General features: G+C 43.8%; 1 protein-coding gene across 3 annotated transcripts in view; it reads right to left on the minus strand.

Moving 5' to 3' along the window:
• Positions 1-3,722: 3,722 nt before the first annotated feature.
• LIN52 (lin-52 DREAM MuvB core complex component) overlaps positions 3,723-15,247 on the minus strand; it is a 111,710-nt gene continuing 100,185 nt past the window's right edge. For all 3 annotated transcript variants that reach the window (XM_081830255.1, XM_081830254.1, XM_081830253.1), the window contains exon 6: positions 3,723-5,750. In XM_081830255.1, the coding sequence (XP_081686381.1) occupies positions 5,695-5,750 (56 nt within the window). In that variant the 3' untranslated portion in view covers positions 3,723-5,694. The remainder of the gene's footprint in view (positions 5,751-15,247) is intronic.

Here is a 15,247-nt window from a genome sequence, read left to right on the forward strand (position 1 = left end):
ACAAAGCAACTCTTACTACTTGAGCTTTCTGGCTCCTTGGAGTCCAGATAATTGTTTTCTGGTATTGGAAGTCATTTTCAATTTTAAGTAAGTTTTCAAACTTGGTAGAAAATACCAATTTATTTGTAGTATTTGTGGAATTATATTTTATTTGAAATTCCATATTCTAAGGGAAAAGAATCAGCAGATATTGGCCAGAAGCATCAAGTACAGATCAAAACAGGAAGCAGAGACCAGGATAAGATAAAAATATGTGTGAGTCCAACTCAGCTCAGAGCTTGATTTTAATTGAGATTCCAAATGCCACTCTCCCCTGCATTCCTTTGTCCCTGGCTATGACCAAGTTCATGGCTGTATCACCCCTAGTAATCCCTGTAATGGGCTGCAATCCTGGGGGAGCAGTTTCTGTTTATTAAGTGGCCAACCTCTGAGCCACACGGAGTGTGGCTGTTGATGGGCCACTTTTCTGTTTAAAAAAACAGGGATCTTCCAGGAGAGAGAATGGGGATAGTAAGCAAGGCTTGTGGGAGAGCCAGAGACCCAGAGCTGATGGGTGCTGGAAGTGAGAGCCCCCTTCCAGGTCCTGAGCTCTCCGAGCGCAGAATTCACACGTGTGGGCTGCACGTTAGCTAGCCTCGAACTCACTGCCTACGTACGGTTCTCGAGGGCTTCAGTGCAGGTCCAAGGATGGTGCCACAGTTGTAGCTGCCCACGATGCCACCAGCGTGGACACGTGGGAGAAGGGATGAGGAGACCCAAAGGGGACGACTGGCGAATGAACGGGGCGAGGCAAATAGCAGGGAGTGGGTCTCTCCCGAGGTGCCCAATTCTTAGTGTTTCCGACGGCAGCCCGGGCAATGGGACCAGGCTGCACCCGGAGCTGCTCTCCCAAACCAACGGCCTCGTCCTTCTCTGCCCACAGCCCCAGTGTCTGCCTTTTGGAGTGGGGGAGACATTGCCACAGCTGCTTCGCTGTTTAGACACCCTGTCCCCTCACTGTGTCCCCCCTTCCCCCGGGCACTTGTCCTCTGGTGAGAGTTGTGTGAAGCGGAAGACAATTCGGGGCTTATTAGTGTCCCAGGGAGACATGTAACTTGTGTTGCTGGGACCCAAACAGCAAGAGTCTTAGCAGCAAACTCCAGCCGAGAAAAGACTGAGGAGTTGTCTCACCTAATTACAGGGAATGGCCCTCTTTGTGTTTGTGACTCGGTACGGTTGTCCGATCGCTTTTGATCGCTTTTCTCCATTTGCTGGCTCAGGCCATGCTGGAATTGTGCTAATTAGAAGAGAAATGGACAGAGTGATCCTGTCAGCCCTGGTTACTGGTGGGGACAAAGCGGAATATTATTCTGAGGCAGTGTGTTGTGAGGGCCCTTCTTCCAGCTCTCATTAGGAGGAAGGGGCCCACAGGAGGGGAAGGTTCCGAATGCCCGGGCTGGCGAATGGAGCACTGGGGTGTTCATGTGCTAATTAACAAGCTCTGCGAGCACTGGCGCCAACCATGAGCCTCCCGGTTGCACCTGGTGCCACCTGAAGCTCATGAAGAAAACGTGTGTGGGTCAGAGTGGGAAGGCTGGTGGCCTCTTTTGGCATAGGCGGGGACCCAGCCCCAAAGCGCCAAAAAGCCTAGATAGAGAGGAGCAGTCAGTTAGAGGCCAGTCAGAACTTACAGACTTGGGAGAGGCTACTGTTTGGGGTGGGGGCTGTAAGGCTCTCTGGGGAAAGAGAAGCCCGTGCAGGGGCCGTCTGGCTGGCACAAGATGAGGAAAACAGAAACTGGAGAACATGACCAAATGGTTGGCCACGGATTTTGTGTAGAAGTTGAAAGCTGGTAAGAAATCATGTCGTCTGACCCCTGGGACCATCCGCCTTGGCCCACCAGCCCATTTCCTCCCTTCCTGTTCTGCCTGTTTCTCTTTTCTGTGAGGCCTTAATCCTGGACGAAGCAGAAGGGACCAGAGCATCCCACTGGAAAGGAAATTTTTTGGTTTCATCACAAAGCTCCTGTGGAAGTCCAAACACCCTTCTGAAGCCAAAGAGGCAATGGACTGACTTACCAGCTCCATTTCCATGGCCCAGAAGATAGAGGAGCTACAGTTAGCTAGAGGACCACAAACAAGCAGCACTTCCCAAGTGTCCATTTAAAAAATATGATAAATGGGTCACCAAAAGATACAGAAAAATTAACAATGGCATCTTGCTATTAATACAGTTAATAATAGCCTGTGAACTTTTAGTGCCCTGACAATGGAAGGAAGGCCGAGCAAATCAGCAGAGGCCAAAGCAAGAATCTGAGAGACTGAAGTGAGCAAGAAGCAACAAGATTGCTGGTGAGAGAAGACTTGACAAGAATTTGCAAACGTGCCTCCAAAGCCCCCATGCTATTTCTCTTAGCCAACAGTTGCTTCCGCAAGGAAGGCATTCAGAATGGCAAAGGGAAAGGCAAGAGAAACCTGTGGGCAAATAATACGTAATTATTTATCGGAAAAATAATCTCTCAAGATTTAGAGCAGCGCAGTCATGACTCTGTCCCTGCCGAGGCAGCCGGCCTGCCGTGCTTTTCCAGGTCACAGAGATCTACTGCCCACCCAGTTGTTTTCTTGGAAATCAATGATGAGCCAATGATGCCAAGCAATTTGCTTTCCTCACATGGAATGTTTCTCTGAAAGGGCATGATGCTCTGCTCGAGGGCAGGTAAACTATCAATGGGGGGACAGTGATAGTACAAATACTTGCTCTTCTCTAGTTCTTGAGCAGAGGCGAAAAGGAAGTCACACTAAGGATTTTATTTTATTTTTTTAAAGATTTTATTTATTTATTTGACAGAGAGAGATACAGCGAGAGAGGGAACACAAGCAGCGGGAGTGGGAGAGGGAGAAGCAGGCTTCCCACGGAGCAGGGAGCCCGATGCGGGGCTCGATCCCAGGATCCTGGGATCATGACCTGAGCCGAAGGCAGACGCTTAACGACTGAGCCACCCAGGCGCCCCACACTAAGGATTTTGGTAGGTGGCAGAGAAACATTTGTTTTCAATCCATCATATTTAACTGGAAGTCTGCAAGCAGGTATGGACCCTTCCAGCTCAAAGAAGACACAGAAGAGTAACTAGATGTGTAGGAGAGAGCTGTAACCTTGAGGAGCTTACAACTCAGTGGGACAAGAAGAGATGCACTTGGAACACTTAAATATAAGGCGGAGTTGGTAAGAATAGTAAGGATGGGATACGTAAATGTTGTAGTAATGCAGGGAGAAAGATTGTTTCCAGCTGGTTCACCAAGGGTTTGTAGGAAGGGTAGGTTTGATATGTGCAAAAGAGACTTTCTAGGAACTCAATGGCATGAGCAAAGGCACTCAAGTGAGGAAATGGGAATTGTTCAGATTAACTGGAACAGAGACTTCACATATTGGAGAGGAGGGGTGATTAGGATTACATGCAGAGAGTTTTAAATGCCAGGATAAGAGACCCAGACTTTATTACTAGACACAAGGAGGTATTAAAGGTTTTTAAGTAATACTTTAGGGAGTTGAGCAGTAATGAGCTTGGATGGCCGGTAGAACAGACTGGAAGCTGGGAGACCAAGTAGTAGATGGTCATAAAGCCTCACACCACCCACCATGATATTAAGGGGAAAACAGCAGGTTATTTATCATTATAGTTGTACTTTCTGATGAATGCTTTAAATATGCAACTTGGCCCTTTGAGGAAAAGAAAAACTCTCCTATAAAAGGGACATATTTATTATGACGACACAGAAACCATCATATACAAAGCACAGTCCTCTAACACACTGAAGTACACACACATTACACATCCATTTATATTATCAATATAAAAATACATCATTAACATTTCTAAGGATGACAAATACGAAACCAATAAATATCGCAGTTCTAAAACATCTACTTACATTAAGTGCTGGTGAATAAGATGACAATAAAAGAAAGGCCAAAGCAGACCGGAAAACCAACTACATAGCCTTGGGTTACAGACCTGAGTTGGTTTTGGGGAGGCATCTTCATATTCTCCATGTATTTCTCAATTTCCCCAAACACTTAAAAGTGTCTGATGTCATCAACTCTCAAAAACAGAGTAAAGGAAAAATCTGACGTTATGGCATTCTTTTTTTGCCCTCTCTTCCCCTCCCACTCCAACCGTATTTAGAGAAAAAGGAATGTCAATAATAAGCTTAACTTAAAATCTATGCCTCTCCAGCCTAAATTTCTATATCGCATCCAGGCAGAATCTTTTCTTTCTCACTTACCCATCCTTTGTGACTTGTGTTCAACTTTTCCCCTTATCAATATGTAAAATTGCATGGATGGCAAAAATGAGAGAAAAACCCAACATTAATTCTAGCATGGGAAACAAGGCACAAATGTCAGAAATGGTTAATAGACCAGCTATTAAACTGAATAGGGCTGCACCCTCGCACAGACACTCAGGACCAATAGTTTAACCACAACTTTCTTTGTATCCGAATACCATCAGACAACTGCCACGTGGATGTTCTTTGCATGAAGGTTAGGAAGCGTCATGGCCTCAGGTACTTCTCAAAACATTACAGAGGCTGGGGGCTGGCTTACGAGACAAAATATGGAGAACATGTGTAATCAATTTTACGCATGGGTTAGGTTTTCAGGTTTTAACACAGGGACAGCTAACTGGCAAAGAGCTCCATAAGAATTGTCTTTAAGTCAGGAAATTCTTTTTTTCCTCGTGCACACTCGTGTGCTTTGGTGAAAATATCTGCTATGTGCTATGAGACGGGACAAGGGGGGCAAAACACTGCCACCATTCCACAGCACATTCCTTTCAGGTCAATTAGAGTTTCTCGTTTTTAATCAAATGGGAACTCCTGTAAACAATCTCCTTCTCCTACCTTTTAGGCCATACTGACTTTCTTGTGTGGATCTGTAACAGATTACTGGAACTCAAAAGTCCTTTCTTTCATCTTTAACTTGGTCTTGAGGTCTAGAATCCAATGTAACCTTGCATGATGGGCCTTTCACTAGCTAATCCCAGGAGGGATCCCCTTTTCCTGGAATCAGAACTGATGGTGGGGAATGAAAGGCACTGGGGAATGGGACTATTGTGAAAGGTACAGAATTTTTAAAGCAGGTGTATATTTCAAGAAGATTCTGGCTTCTCCAGCTGGGGATTCTTGGAACCCAATGTATATTGGAGAGTTCACAGGTCAGGCTGCCTGGTCTGTTTCAGAATCTAATTGGTCTCTGGTCTCCTCGCACCATAAATACTTCCTAAGATATCACGTACAAGTCAAAAGAACCCGTCCAATCAACGTGCCACAACTGACTTTGCCATCACCGAATCAAACCAACTGTAAGATTCTGGGACTCCTGAATCACTTTCTGAAATGAGAGAGCAGGACTTTGACCTTTAAGAATGATGTGCCCTCTGGGGTTACCCATATCCAAGGCTGAGATGGTCAAAGTCCCGAAGCTGACTGAATAACTGCACTGATCCTTCTGTAGAGAATCGATAGAGCAGATTCCTCTCTTGCCACCGAAGGTCCTCAGAGGTGCAGAGTGCCAGGAGCAGGGGAGAGGGTCAGTCCTAGAGGTGCACCCTCCGGCCTCTCACCAGGAAGCAGAGAGTTGCACATTGCCAGAGCTGCACTGGGAGGGGAGCACGGTTCCAGTCCCCCAGGACATCCTGTCCACAAGCAGCTGCTGCTACTTCTTGGGTTTCTCCAGAATGTTGAGAAATTTCCCCCGTGTCATCTCTCTGGCTGGAATCACAGCAAATGGAAGATCAATGAAAACCCACAATCTGCAAAAGAGATCTCAGGAAAATATAATTTAATAATGCAAACTGATTTAAATTGTAAAAACAAGTTACTACCAGAACAGATTTAATCACCACTAACCTCCAAAAAGAGGGAAAAACAAACCACCACTGACAACGAAAACTGTACAAAGCTGTTCTGAAGCTGGCAATTGCTATAAGGCATAGGCCAAGTGGGGAAGACTATCATTCTCCCCCCCCCCCCTTAAAAAAATCCCCAGGGAATTCCCCCCAAACCCCTCTCTCTTAAGAACATAACCTAATACTCATGTTCACTATGTCAGGGGGTTTGCTCTTGGAGACTATAATCCAACCAAGATTAGAGTCTTCTCTGGGTTGTTGGTCTCTGGACATTTATAATCTCAAATCAAAATTAGAGATCATTTACCCCATCTCTCAGCAGTGGAAGTCCCTGGATGCTGTAATATAACACGGTTTATATTCCCTCAGTGCAGTTCATCTGTGGATGGTGTAATAAAGTAGGGTTTATAGAGCTTTGGTCTTCTCTCTCTTGGCATTGTCAGTCCTTAGATGTTTAATATAGCCAGGCAAGGTTTATGTGTCTTTCTCTGACTTTCAGCACCATCAATCTTTGAATGCTGTAGTTACAAGAGGGTTTATACAGCTACTTTCCTACATATGAGGCTCCAAAATGAAAGTAAAACATTTCTCAATTACAAGGGCCACTCTAGAAGCCCGCTGTTTTAGCTCCGTCAAGCAAGTCCTCAGAAAATGGGTGAATTATAACACCCCCTTCATCCTCATCACAAAATCATCTTTCTGGATCTCTTAAATAGATTTAACAGTGCTCAAAGTTTCCAATGGTTGGTGCTGGAGGCCAGAAGTCTCAAGGCACCTGCAGAACGAGAAGGACCTGTGCCCTAGCCTCCTTGCAGCCTGACTCAAGTCCAGAGATGGTGTGAGATGAGTGGGCTCCACTCCCCCTCCCTAGCAGTTTCTGGTTTATTTGTACAACAGAGAACTATAACAATACAAACTCTGTAACTACCGGAAAGCTTCTGGTACCTGCAGTCCATGTACTCCTCATCTCTCACAAATTCTGGAGCTCCAACAAAGGGAAAGGACATCCCATTAACTAGGAATAGAAGCTCCAGTGCTAAGTGCTGCCTCATGTGCCCACAACCCGCCCCCCCCGCCCCCGGGCTCAAATCAAACTGACCATTCCCTTCCTTGGTGGATCTGCACCAAACCCTACACAGACAAAGTTCCAGTAAGACGTGCAATTATTTGTTTATATAAATGTCTTCCTGCCCTAAAGGGTAAGGACTGAGGGTAGAGACTGTTTCATCATTCTATCATCAGCACTAGATGTAGTATCTGCTAAATAAATGTTGGCTGGATGAATGATAATATACAAAAGAAGTATTCCAAGCAGGAATACAATAACGTTTACTGCCTTCCTTTCCAGAGACAAACAGTAAGACGTGTTAATGGGCCTAGTTAATGGCCTTCATTCTCTACATTCTGGGGTTTTTTTTTTTCTTTCTTTCTTTCTAAATTTACCTTGCTTGTTTGGCAAGAAAAAGAATTTCCTTTGATGAAAGTAATGCCAGACTAATGGAGAGACAGAGGTAGGACTAACTACCCTAGAGGAAATCCAAACAGGTATCGTCTCACCCATGCGAGGTGGCATGGGCTTTTAGATAACACAGGGTCTGAACTCAGTTTACGTTCCAGCTCTAGCGCTTAGCGGTGGGGTGACACCTCGGGCTGGGCAAGATCTCTGAGCCTGTTTATCTGCAAAATGAGTAGCATATTAATGCCACCTGCCCTGCTTTTCTCTTGGCTATTCAGCAATGAACGTGCTTGGTGGAGTGGTACCATTAACACACCACCTTTCAAAGGAGGCTAAGTAGCTTCTCCTGCACTCGGTATTTCCTGAGCGGATGAATGAACAAACTGTGATAAGAAGGGAGGCTAGCAACCTCAAAAATCCCATTCCTTGGAAGCTTTCCCCTCAGCCTTATCCTACAGGTGACCTATACTTTTGGCCAGAGTGGGTCTCATCATTTATTTCTACTGGATGGGCTTCCTGCCTCCTCTCCGGTGCCTATTAAGGAGTTTTACACAGTATCAAATGATCCCGCAGCATGGCTAGAAGCAAGTACTTTGGAAACCAGATGTGGGTAATCCAAAACTCTGCTGGGTAGAACAGAGACTTGCTCCAAAACTCCTGGGCCTGGAGCACTGTATTGATCTTACTAATTATTTCTGCCTGCTTCCCTTCACATCCCCCGATTCTTTACTGTTTTTTCCCCCAAATGGGAGAATGACCAATATTTTAAGGCATAAAATTTAAAAAGACCCAATCTAGTCAAGGGATCAAAAGGATTTAAAAGGCAAAATAAACAGTTCTTCCAAAGTCTCTCAGTGGCAAGCTCTCCTTGAATTTAACCAATCCTTTTTAACAACCCTTTCCCCACTCAATCATTCCTCCCCCTTCAACCTAATCTGAGCACACAGAGCTGCAGAAAACCACCGTAAAAGTAGAAGTAATTCAAAGACCTCATCTTCTACGTGGGAGGGGAGAAAGTTTTCCTACTCGCCAGTCCCATATAGGAGATATACGAATTCATGACAGAGTGCTCCCTAAAAGAGGGCTGTGCCCTATAAATCACATCCTAAGCACCAACCCCTCCTTGTGCGCGGAGAAACTGCTGTGGGTCAGGGGCAGCTTTGGACCTCGAGCCCTCCTGTTCGCCTGTTATCAGAGATGTTAACATCTCTGATTAATTCACATACCCCTTATTTTATTCCTCATTTCTTTATCCTTGCCTTCCTGCTTTGCTGCAGCATGAAGATTCTTACCGACCTGCGACAGTACTCGCCGCCTGCTAGCCGCACCCCCCTAAACCTAGTGAAATTGTTTAGTGATGCCAACCGCGCTTTTAATTTGCAAGACATCAGACACAGAGGTAATTTATACCAACATCTGTTCATTTTTGACTTCTGAAACAAACTCGCACATGCTGCTACAAAATCCCATTAGGAGTAGGGAGACAGCCTTCTGCTACTATTCTGTATTCCTCTTACACACACATGCACACACACACACACGAGTGCGCGCGCCCACACGCACACACATACACACCTCTTCCGGCAGGGTTTTATATGTAAATGTATTTTATGAAAAAACTCCCACCAAGGATTTCAGATCTCTCCAGGGAAGAGCCTGGCTTGCTTACAGAGGAGAGGAAGACATTTCTACTCCCCTGCCTCGTTCCATCCCTTCTTCTTCCCACTAGTTACAGCTTGGTACAATTCTTGCATTAATGGCCCTGGTAAGATTACATGCTCCCCGGCTTGACACTTCCAGTTCCTCTCTTCTCTCCTGGTTCTTTTTTTCCACCGTGTGTTAGAAGACAATCCTAGAGACGATAAGATTGCTAGAGTCAATATAATCTCTTAACTGTTTTCTAATTCTGGATTAATCCTCTAGGATTACAAGGTTCAACAGGAAGGCAACGCTGCTCCCACATTCTAATAATTATGCCAAGAGGGATCCACTGGTCATCAGCCACCACAGTATCTGCGTGCAGAAGAGAAGCAGGGCCTCCATGTCAAGTCATGATGTACAGGCCTCCTATGTAGTGCAGACCGTGAACAGAGTAAGTCACAATACATACTGTCACCGTAGGGTGAACGTGTGAATTGCTGCCGAGAATGTGGGACAGGAGGCCACTTGTACACATTTAAAGACAGCAAATGGATAAACTACAATCAACTTCCAGGTTTATGCAGTTTCTATTACCCCCTGCATCGTCTCCCTAGGGCTGTCAGGTTCACGGCAGCTGTAAATACCTGGATCGACTTAGAGAGGTCAGGGCTGAAGGGAGGACTCCGTCCTGCTTGCTCTGAAGGTGGTGTGTGGTTTAATACAATCTCTTCTTTAGATTCTCCAATTCCTCCATCTACAGTTAGCCTTGTCTCTGGCTCCCTTTCCACAATGACTATCCCCAAACTGCCTTCTCTGCAGTAAATTTTCTTGGTGGCTGGTTGAAAAAGATTCAGTGGTACAGATTGATTTCTCACCAGTGAGGGGATGAGGGATTACCAGAGGCACCCTGGTTAACGAGATTGGGTGCAGAATCTCTCACGAGACCAACCCTCTCTGCCAGGGCTTTGCACCTTTTGCCCATGACATATGGGTTTCATTATAGAAAGATTTTCCAGATTATAACTTTGAGGCAATTGCCTGATAAAATTCTGCTCGGCTTTAATGTAGAGAACAATGTAAAGATTAAGTAACTTTTTAATGAAATGGGAGAAACTCATAATGTTTGGTTTTCAATTCCAATGCAAACTACTTTAAATATTTCTGTGCCTCAACATAATTAAAAACACTAGCGAGATGGAGAAAAGTTACAACAGGCTGTCTTTAGGAGACTCTAATATGAATGGCAGGAAACAAAGGAAACAGCATAACCCTGTGAAAAGAGCAGGGCTTTGAGTGTCAGACAGGCTTGGAGGGTTGCACCCCAGCTCCTACACAGGCCCTGGACTACTGCAGGCAAGTCACCCGAGACATCTTTCTGAGCTTTGGTTTCCTCTTTTTTTTTTTTCTTTTTAAATAAAACTCACTTAAAAATAAATAAATAAATAAAACTCACTTTTATATTATTATTATTTTTTTAAGTAAGATCTATGCCCAACGTGGGGCTCAAACTCACAACCCTAAGATCAGGAGTTGCGTGCTCAACTGACTGAGCCAGCCGGGCACCCCTTGGTTCCCTCATTTGTTCAAGGTGGAATTAATATAAAAGTCACGTAGGCATTTAGTAAATGCTAGCTACTGTAGAACTATCTTTTTTTCTTTTTCATTTCAAACAAGTTTATTTAAGCAAAGAGACACTTGATGGGAAAACTATGTAGGATTCATTTCTTTTAGAGCAATTTCTTTTTTTTTTTTTTTTTTAAGATTTTCACTTATTTATTGAGAGGGATAGTGATAGAGCATGAGAGGGGGAGAGTCAGAGGGAGAGGCAGACTCCCCGCTGAGCAGGGAGCCCGATGCGGGACCCAATCCCGGGACTCCAGGATCATGACCTGAGCCGAAGGCAGTCGCTCAACCAACTGAGCCATCCAGGCGCCCCTAGAGCAATTTATTTCTACTTAAAGACAAAATGCCCTACGTGTAACAGCTACGTACAAAAAAGTTACACAACTGTCCTTGGTTTTACAATGATAAATGAAAAACATTAAAATTCTCCAAATGAACAAGGTACGTAAGGATTTTTTCTTGTTTTTTTGTTAAACAGTGAGAGCAAAATAACTGGAATACGAGATAAGAGCTGAATGAGCATGCCACTAATGGGAAAAGGGGATACTTTCACTGAACCAGTATTTTATCCCATTGCATATCCATTTGATGTCGATCAGAACAGAGAATCGGTCGTTTCATTTTTAAAAAAGGCCATATGCTTGTGTATACACACCACTTTCTTTATGTACAATGAAGGAATGAGGAAGGGAAAAATGAAAGAAGAGAGAAATCCATACTGCACCGGTCAGGACTAGTGGAACCAAACTGCAGTTTTCTGAGAATGGGTCCATGCTCTGCGGGAACTGAGTTTTGGAGTAAACTGCAGGTTCCCTTTGTAGTAGACACTTCCTGTCTGCTGCTGGAACACATTAACTATCTTCACACTCTATTTCCAATTGTGCAGGTGTATCTCTTTCGTGACTTGGCTGCCTATCAAACTGGTATCTGAACTGCCTCCTTGACAAACCCTGTCGTGCACAGGAGGCCTTCATTAGCTGACTAAGTGCCTTAAATCGCACCACAGACCTATCCTGCCCTGCCAGCTTCAGGTTAATATGACTATTGTTCTTAGTCTTGACCTCTTCCTTCCTTGCGTTTTTCGCTGGCCAAGGGGAGCCCTGGAGCTCCTTAGCTGCCACTTCATGAAAGAGGTATCAGGTCCGCACCGAGACTGCACACAGGCAGTCCGGGGAGTGGCAAAAGGAGATCAAACAATTTATTTTCTAAAAGATCTCAAATGTAAAACAAAAGGAAACAGGAATGACTTGCATCTGTGTGACACGTCTAATCTGGAGAATCACACCTGCCGGAGTAATGTTGGGTCTTAGTTAGAGGCAGCCACCTCCCTTAACCCTACCAGCAGCTTCTTCTAGCAAAGAGGAACACCTAAAATCCTAGTTTAGTTTAAATCAGTACGCTAAGAAGCTATTTATTGAGTTAGCTTCATTGAAAGATAGTTTCACAGAAATGATGCCATTTGTTATAATTATGGTTTCGACGCTTTTAAAGATTACTTTTTTGGTCCTTGAAACGTTGAATGCATTCTAATAACTATGACAAGAGGGATCTCCTAGTCATCACAGTGTGCTAAGCAGGAGAGAGGCATGAAGGGGGAGGATGAATAGTTAAGTTAGTCACACGAAGGGGCGCCTGGGTGGCTCAGTCGTTAAGCGTCTGCCTTAGGCTCGGGTCATGATCCCAGGATCCTGGGATCGAGCCCCACATCGGGCTCCCTGCTCCGCGGGAAGCCCGCTTCTCCCTCTCCCACTCCCGCTGCTTGTGTTCCCTCTCTCGCTGTATCTCTCTCTGTCAAATAAATAAAATCTTTAAAAAAAAAAAAAAAGTCACACGAAGTGCCGACTACGTACTAGATATTAGGGAAGATTCAAATAAATGAGAAGTGGCCTCTGAGATGGAGCTAGTTGTTCACAGGTTATTTTGGTGCGTTAGAGGAGAACAAAAGGAAACCGATGTGATTTATAATTCCGAGTTCTCTCTCACAGGAACGTGGAAGTTTTTTGGTCGCTCTGGCAGAGAGCTGGGGTTCAGCAGAGCAGCTCCAGGGCAGCCTGCCAGACTGGGATTCTTCCACATGCTCCAGTTCAGACCGCCGCACAAAACGTACCAGTAAGTGAGCGATAATTCAAGTCAAGGACTAAGCACTTACTTTTTCATGCCTCTAATGCAAGAGCAGCTGGTGCTGGGGCCACTGTCAAGAACAGAAGGTGCTATGAACTGAGTAGGATGTCATGGATGAGGAGGGGTCTCTAAGAGCCTCATTTAGACACTTGGTGGCCCTCAGAAGGTGGTGTAGTTGTAATAAGGTCTTCTGATCATTCTCAAAGAACTCATGAGAGAGTTCACGAGTAAGAGTCTTTAGTAGAAATCTTACTTTTCTCTAAAATATATAGAAGTAGTATTTGAAGGTAAGCAAATAGCTTTGAGGCTTTTGCCTAAAGTTCTTTGGGCATAAACATTTCAAAACGGAGACTGAAATATATATCTGAGGAAAGAACAGTCTGGATGCTACATCTGTGACCAAACTATCACTGACTATGAAAATCTTCATCCTGAGAGTTCTTAAAAAGCCTTTTTTTTGGTGCACGCTTTCCAGATTCTCTTTCTATTGGGTGTCTTGTCTCTCTAACAGGACTTTTTCTTCCAAAAGGGTGGGGTGGCTAAGAACAGTGTTCCCTTCAGGGAATTTAGAGAAGGATAATTTTGTATCAAACATTCCCCCCCTAATTCACAATAAGGCCCATTTTTATTTTTTTTCTTAAATCTTTTTTTTTTTTTTAAGATTTTATTTATTTATTTGAGAGAGAGAGAATGAGAGAAAGAGCACATGAGAGGGGGGAGGGTAAGAGGGAGAAGCAGACTGTCTGCTGAGCAGGGAGCCCGATGCGGGACTCGATCCAGGGACTCCAGGATCATGACCTGAGCCAAAAGCAGTCGTTTAACCAACTGAGCCACCCAGGCGCCCCATAAGGCCCATTTTTAGAGAATGTTTTATCTAAGATGTAATATAAGAAAGAAAAGCCAAGACTCAATGTACAGGTAAACAAATTTGGACAGTTCCAATATGGAAAATAATTTTAATGGCTTTTCATGACAAAAAAGAAAAAAAAAAAGGACAAATATCCAGCCAACAGATTTATTCTCAGAATATAAAACATCAAGTAAGAACATAAAATATGGGAAGTGTCAGCCATGATGCCTGAAGACTGAAAGCAGAAGTAGAAGAATCTTAATTGTCAGGCATTTGAAAAATGTTGTATTCAGGTGAAAGCTTGTGTCCCTCCATCAACTCTCCTTGCCCTGCCTTCTTTTAAGAGCAAAACAAGACTAGTTTTCAAATATTCAGTCTTTATCATCCCTCTCCCTAATAAAAAACCAAACCAAAACAACAACAACAACAACAAAAACCCCAAAGATGTATCTTCAGGAATGAGAGCTATCAAGTTCTTATTTGTATTTTGTATCCTTTTCATAGGGCTTCAGAGGCCCACTTCATCGTTTTGCTTGGTTCCCCTTGCAAGAGTAAACTCAACTGAATGAAAGGCAATGAGATTAAAGCAATGGATGAATACTCTTGGGGTGAGAACTTTTACTAAACACTTAGAAATTTGTGCAGAACATTCATGCTTCAGGGCATGAGTAGTAATACATCGTGGTGAAACATTTATTATGACCAAGGGCTAGTAACTTCACACAGTCTTAATTTCTTCATCTATAAAGTGAGTAAAGCAATAAATCTATCATGTAAGGTTAAGAAAACAATAACTAGTCAAACTGACTTGATCAGTACACAAAATATTTTGCCTCAAGTTAGAGTAATTTATCCATAGGCTATATTCCACTCTCAGGAAAATCAGGCTAAGATCACCATATAGATAAATTTCAAATGACTTGGACATTAAGACAATTTTCCTGCTTGGAACATCCCCACTTCAAGGTGCTGGCCGTAACTAAAGTCTACAGAGGATGAAGGCCCAGTCTTCTTGACCCCCAGGGCAGGGAAAGAGTTACATCTTCACACTGAGAAGCCAATAAAAACCTCTCTTGATTATAATTTAGATAAGAACCATTGGATTGAATAATAATGTCTGAAACTCCCCTAGCTGTTTCACCTTGAGACGTCCATCACTGGGTTAAACATGATGCTAATTGCATTTGGATTGATTAATTTCTCTCACTCCTGTCTATTCGAATAACGCTTAACAAAATAATCATAGCACCCAGAGCCAAATCTTTTCCGTCAAAGGAATGAAGCCATCAGAACAGGCAGAGATGAAAGAAATGAAGATGACCCGTAATTACTGCAACGGTGATATCATTACCATATTATACAAAATGAGTGTGGGGGGGAGGGGGAGTGGAGGGAGGAGAGGCTGAGATTATTTATTTTTTTTAATGGAACCCTACAATCTGAGAATACAGATTTGACGTCAAGTGGAACACACAGAAATACAGAACTTTAAAAAAATACAAATCTTGCTCATGAAATTACAAAATCCAACAAACACTGAGGCCCAAGATACATCAAGTGTCTCAGGCTGTGAGCAGGTATTATTCACGCCACTATTTTTTCATTGCAATAACACTTTGTGTATGACTTGCATAGAGATTTAAGAGGCTGTCTCCATGCCACAGCATTC

Source organism: Leptonychotes weddellii, chromosome 9, assembly GCF_054177405.1.
Source record: "Leptonychotes weddellii isolate Sample4059 chromosome 9, ASM5417740v2, whole genome shotgun sequence".
NCBI classification, from domain to species: Eukaryota; Metazoa; Chordata; class Mammalia; order Carnivora; family Phocidae; genus Leptonychotes; species Leptonychotes weddellii.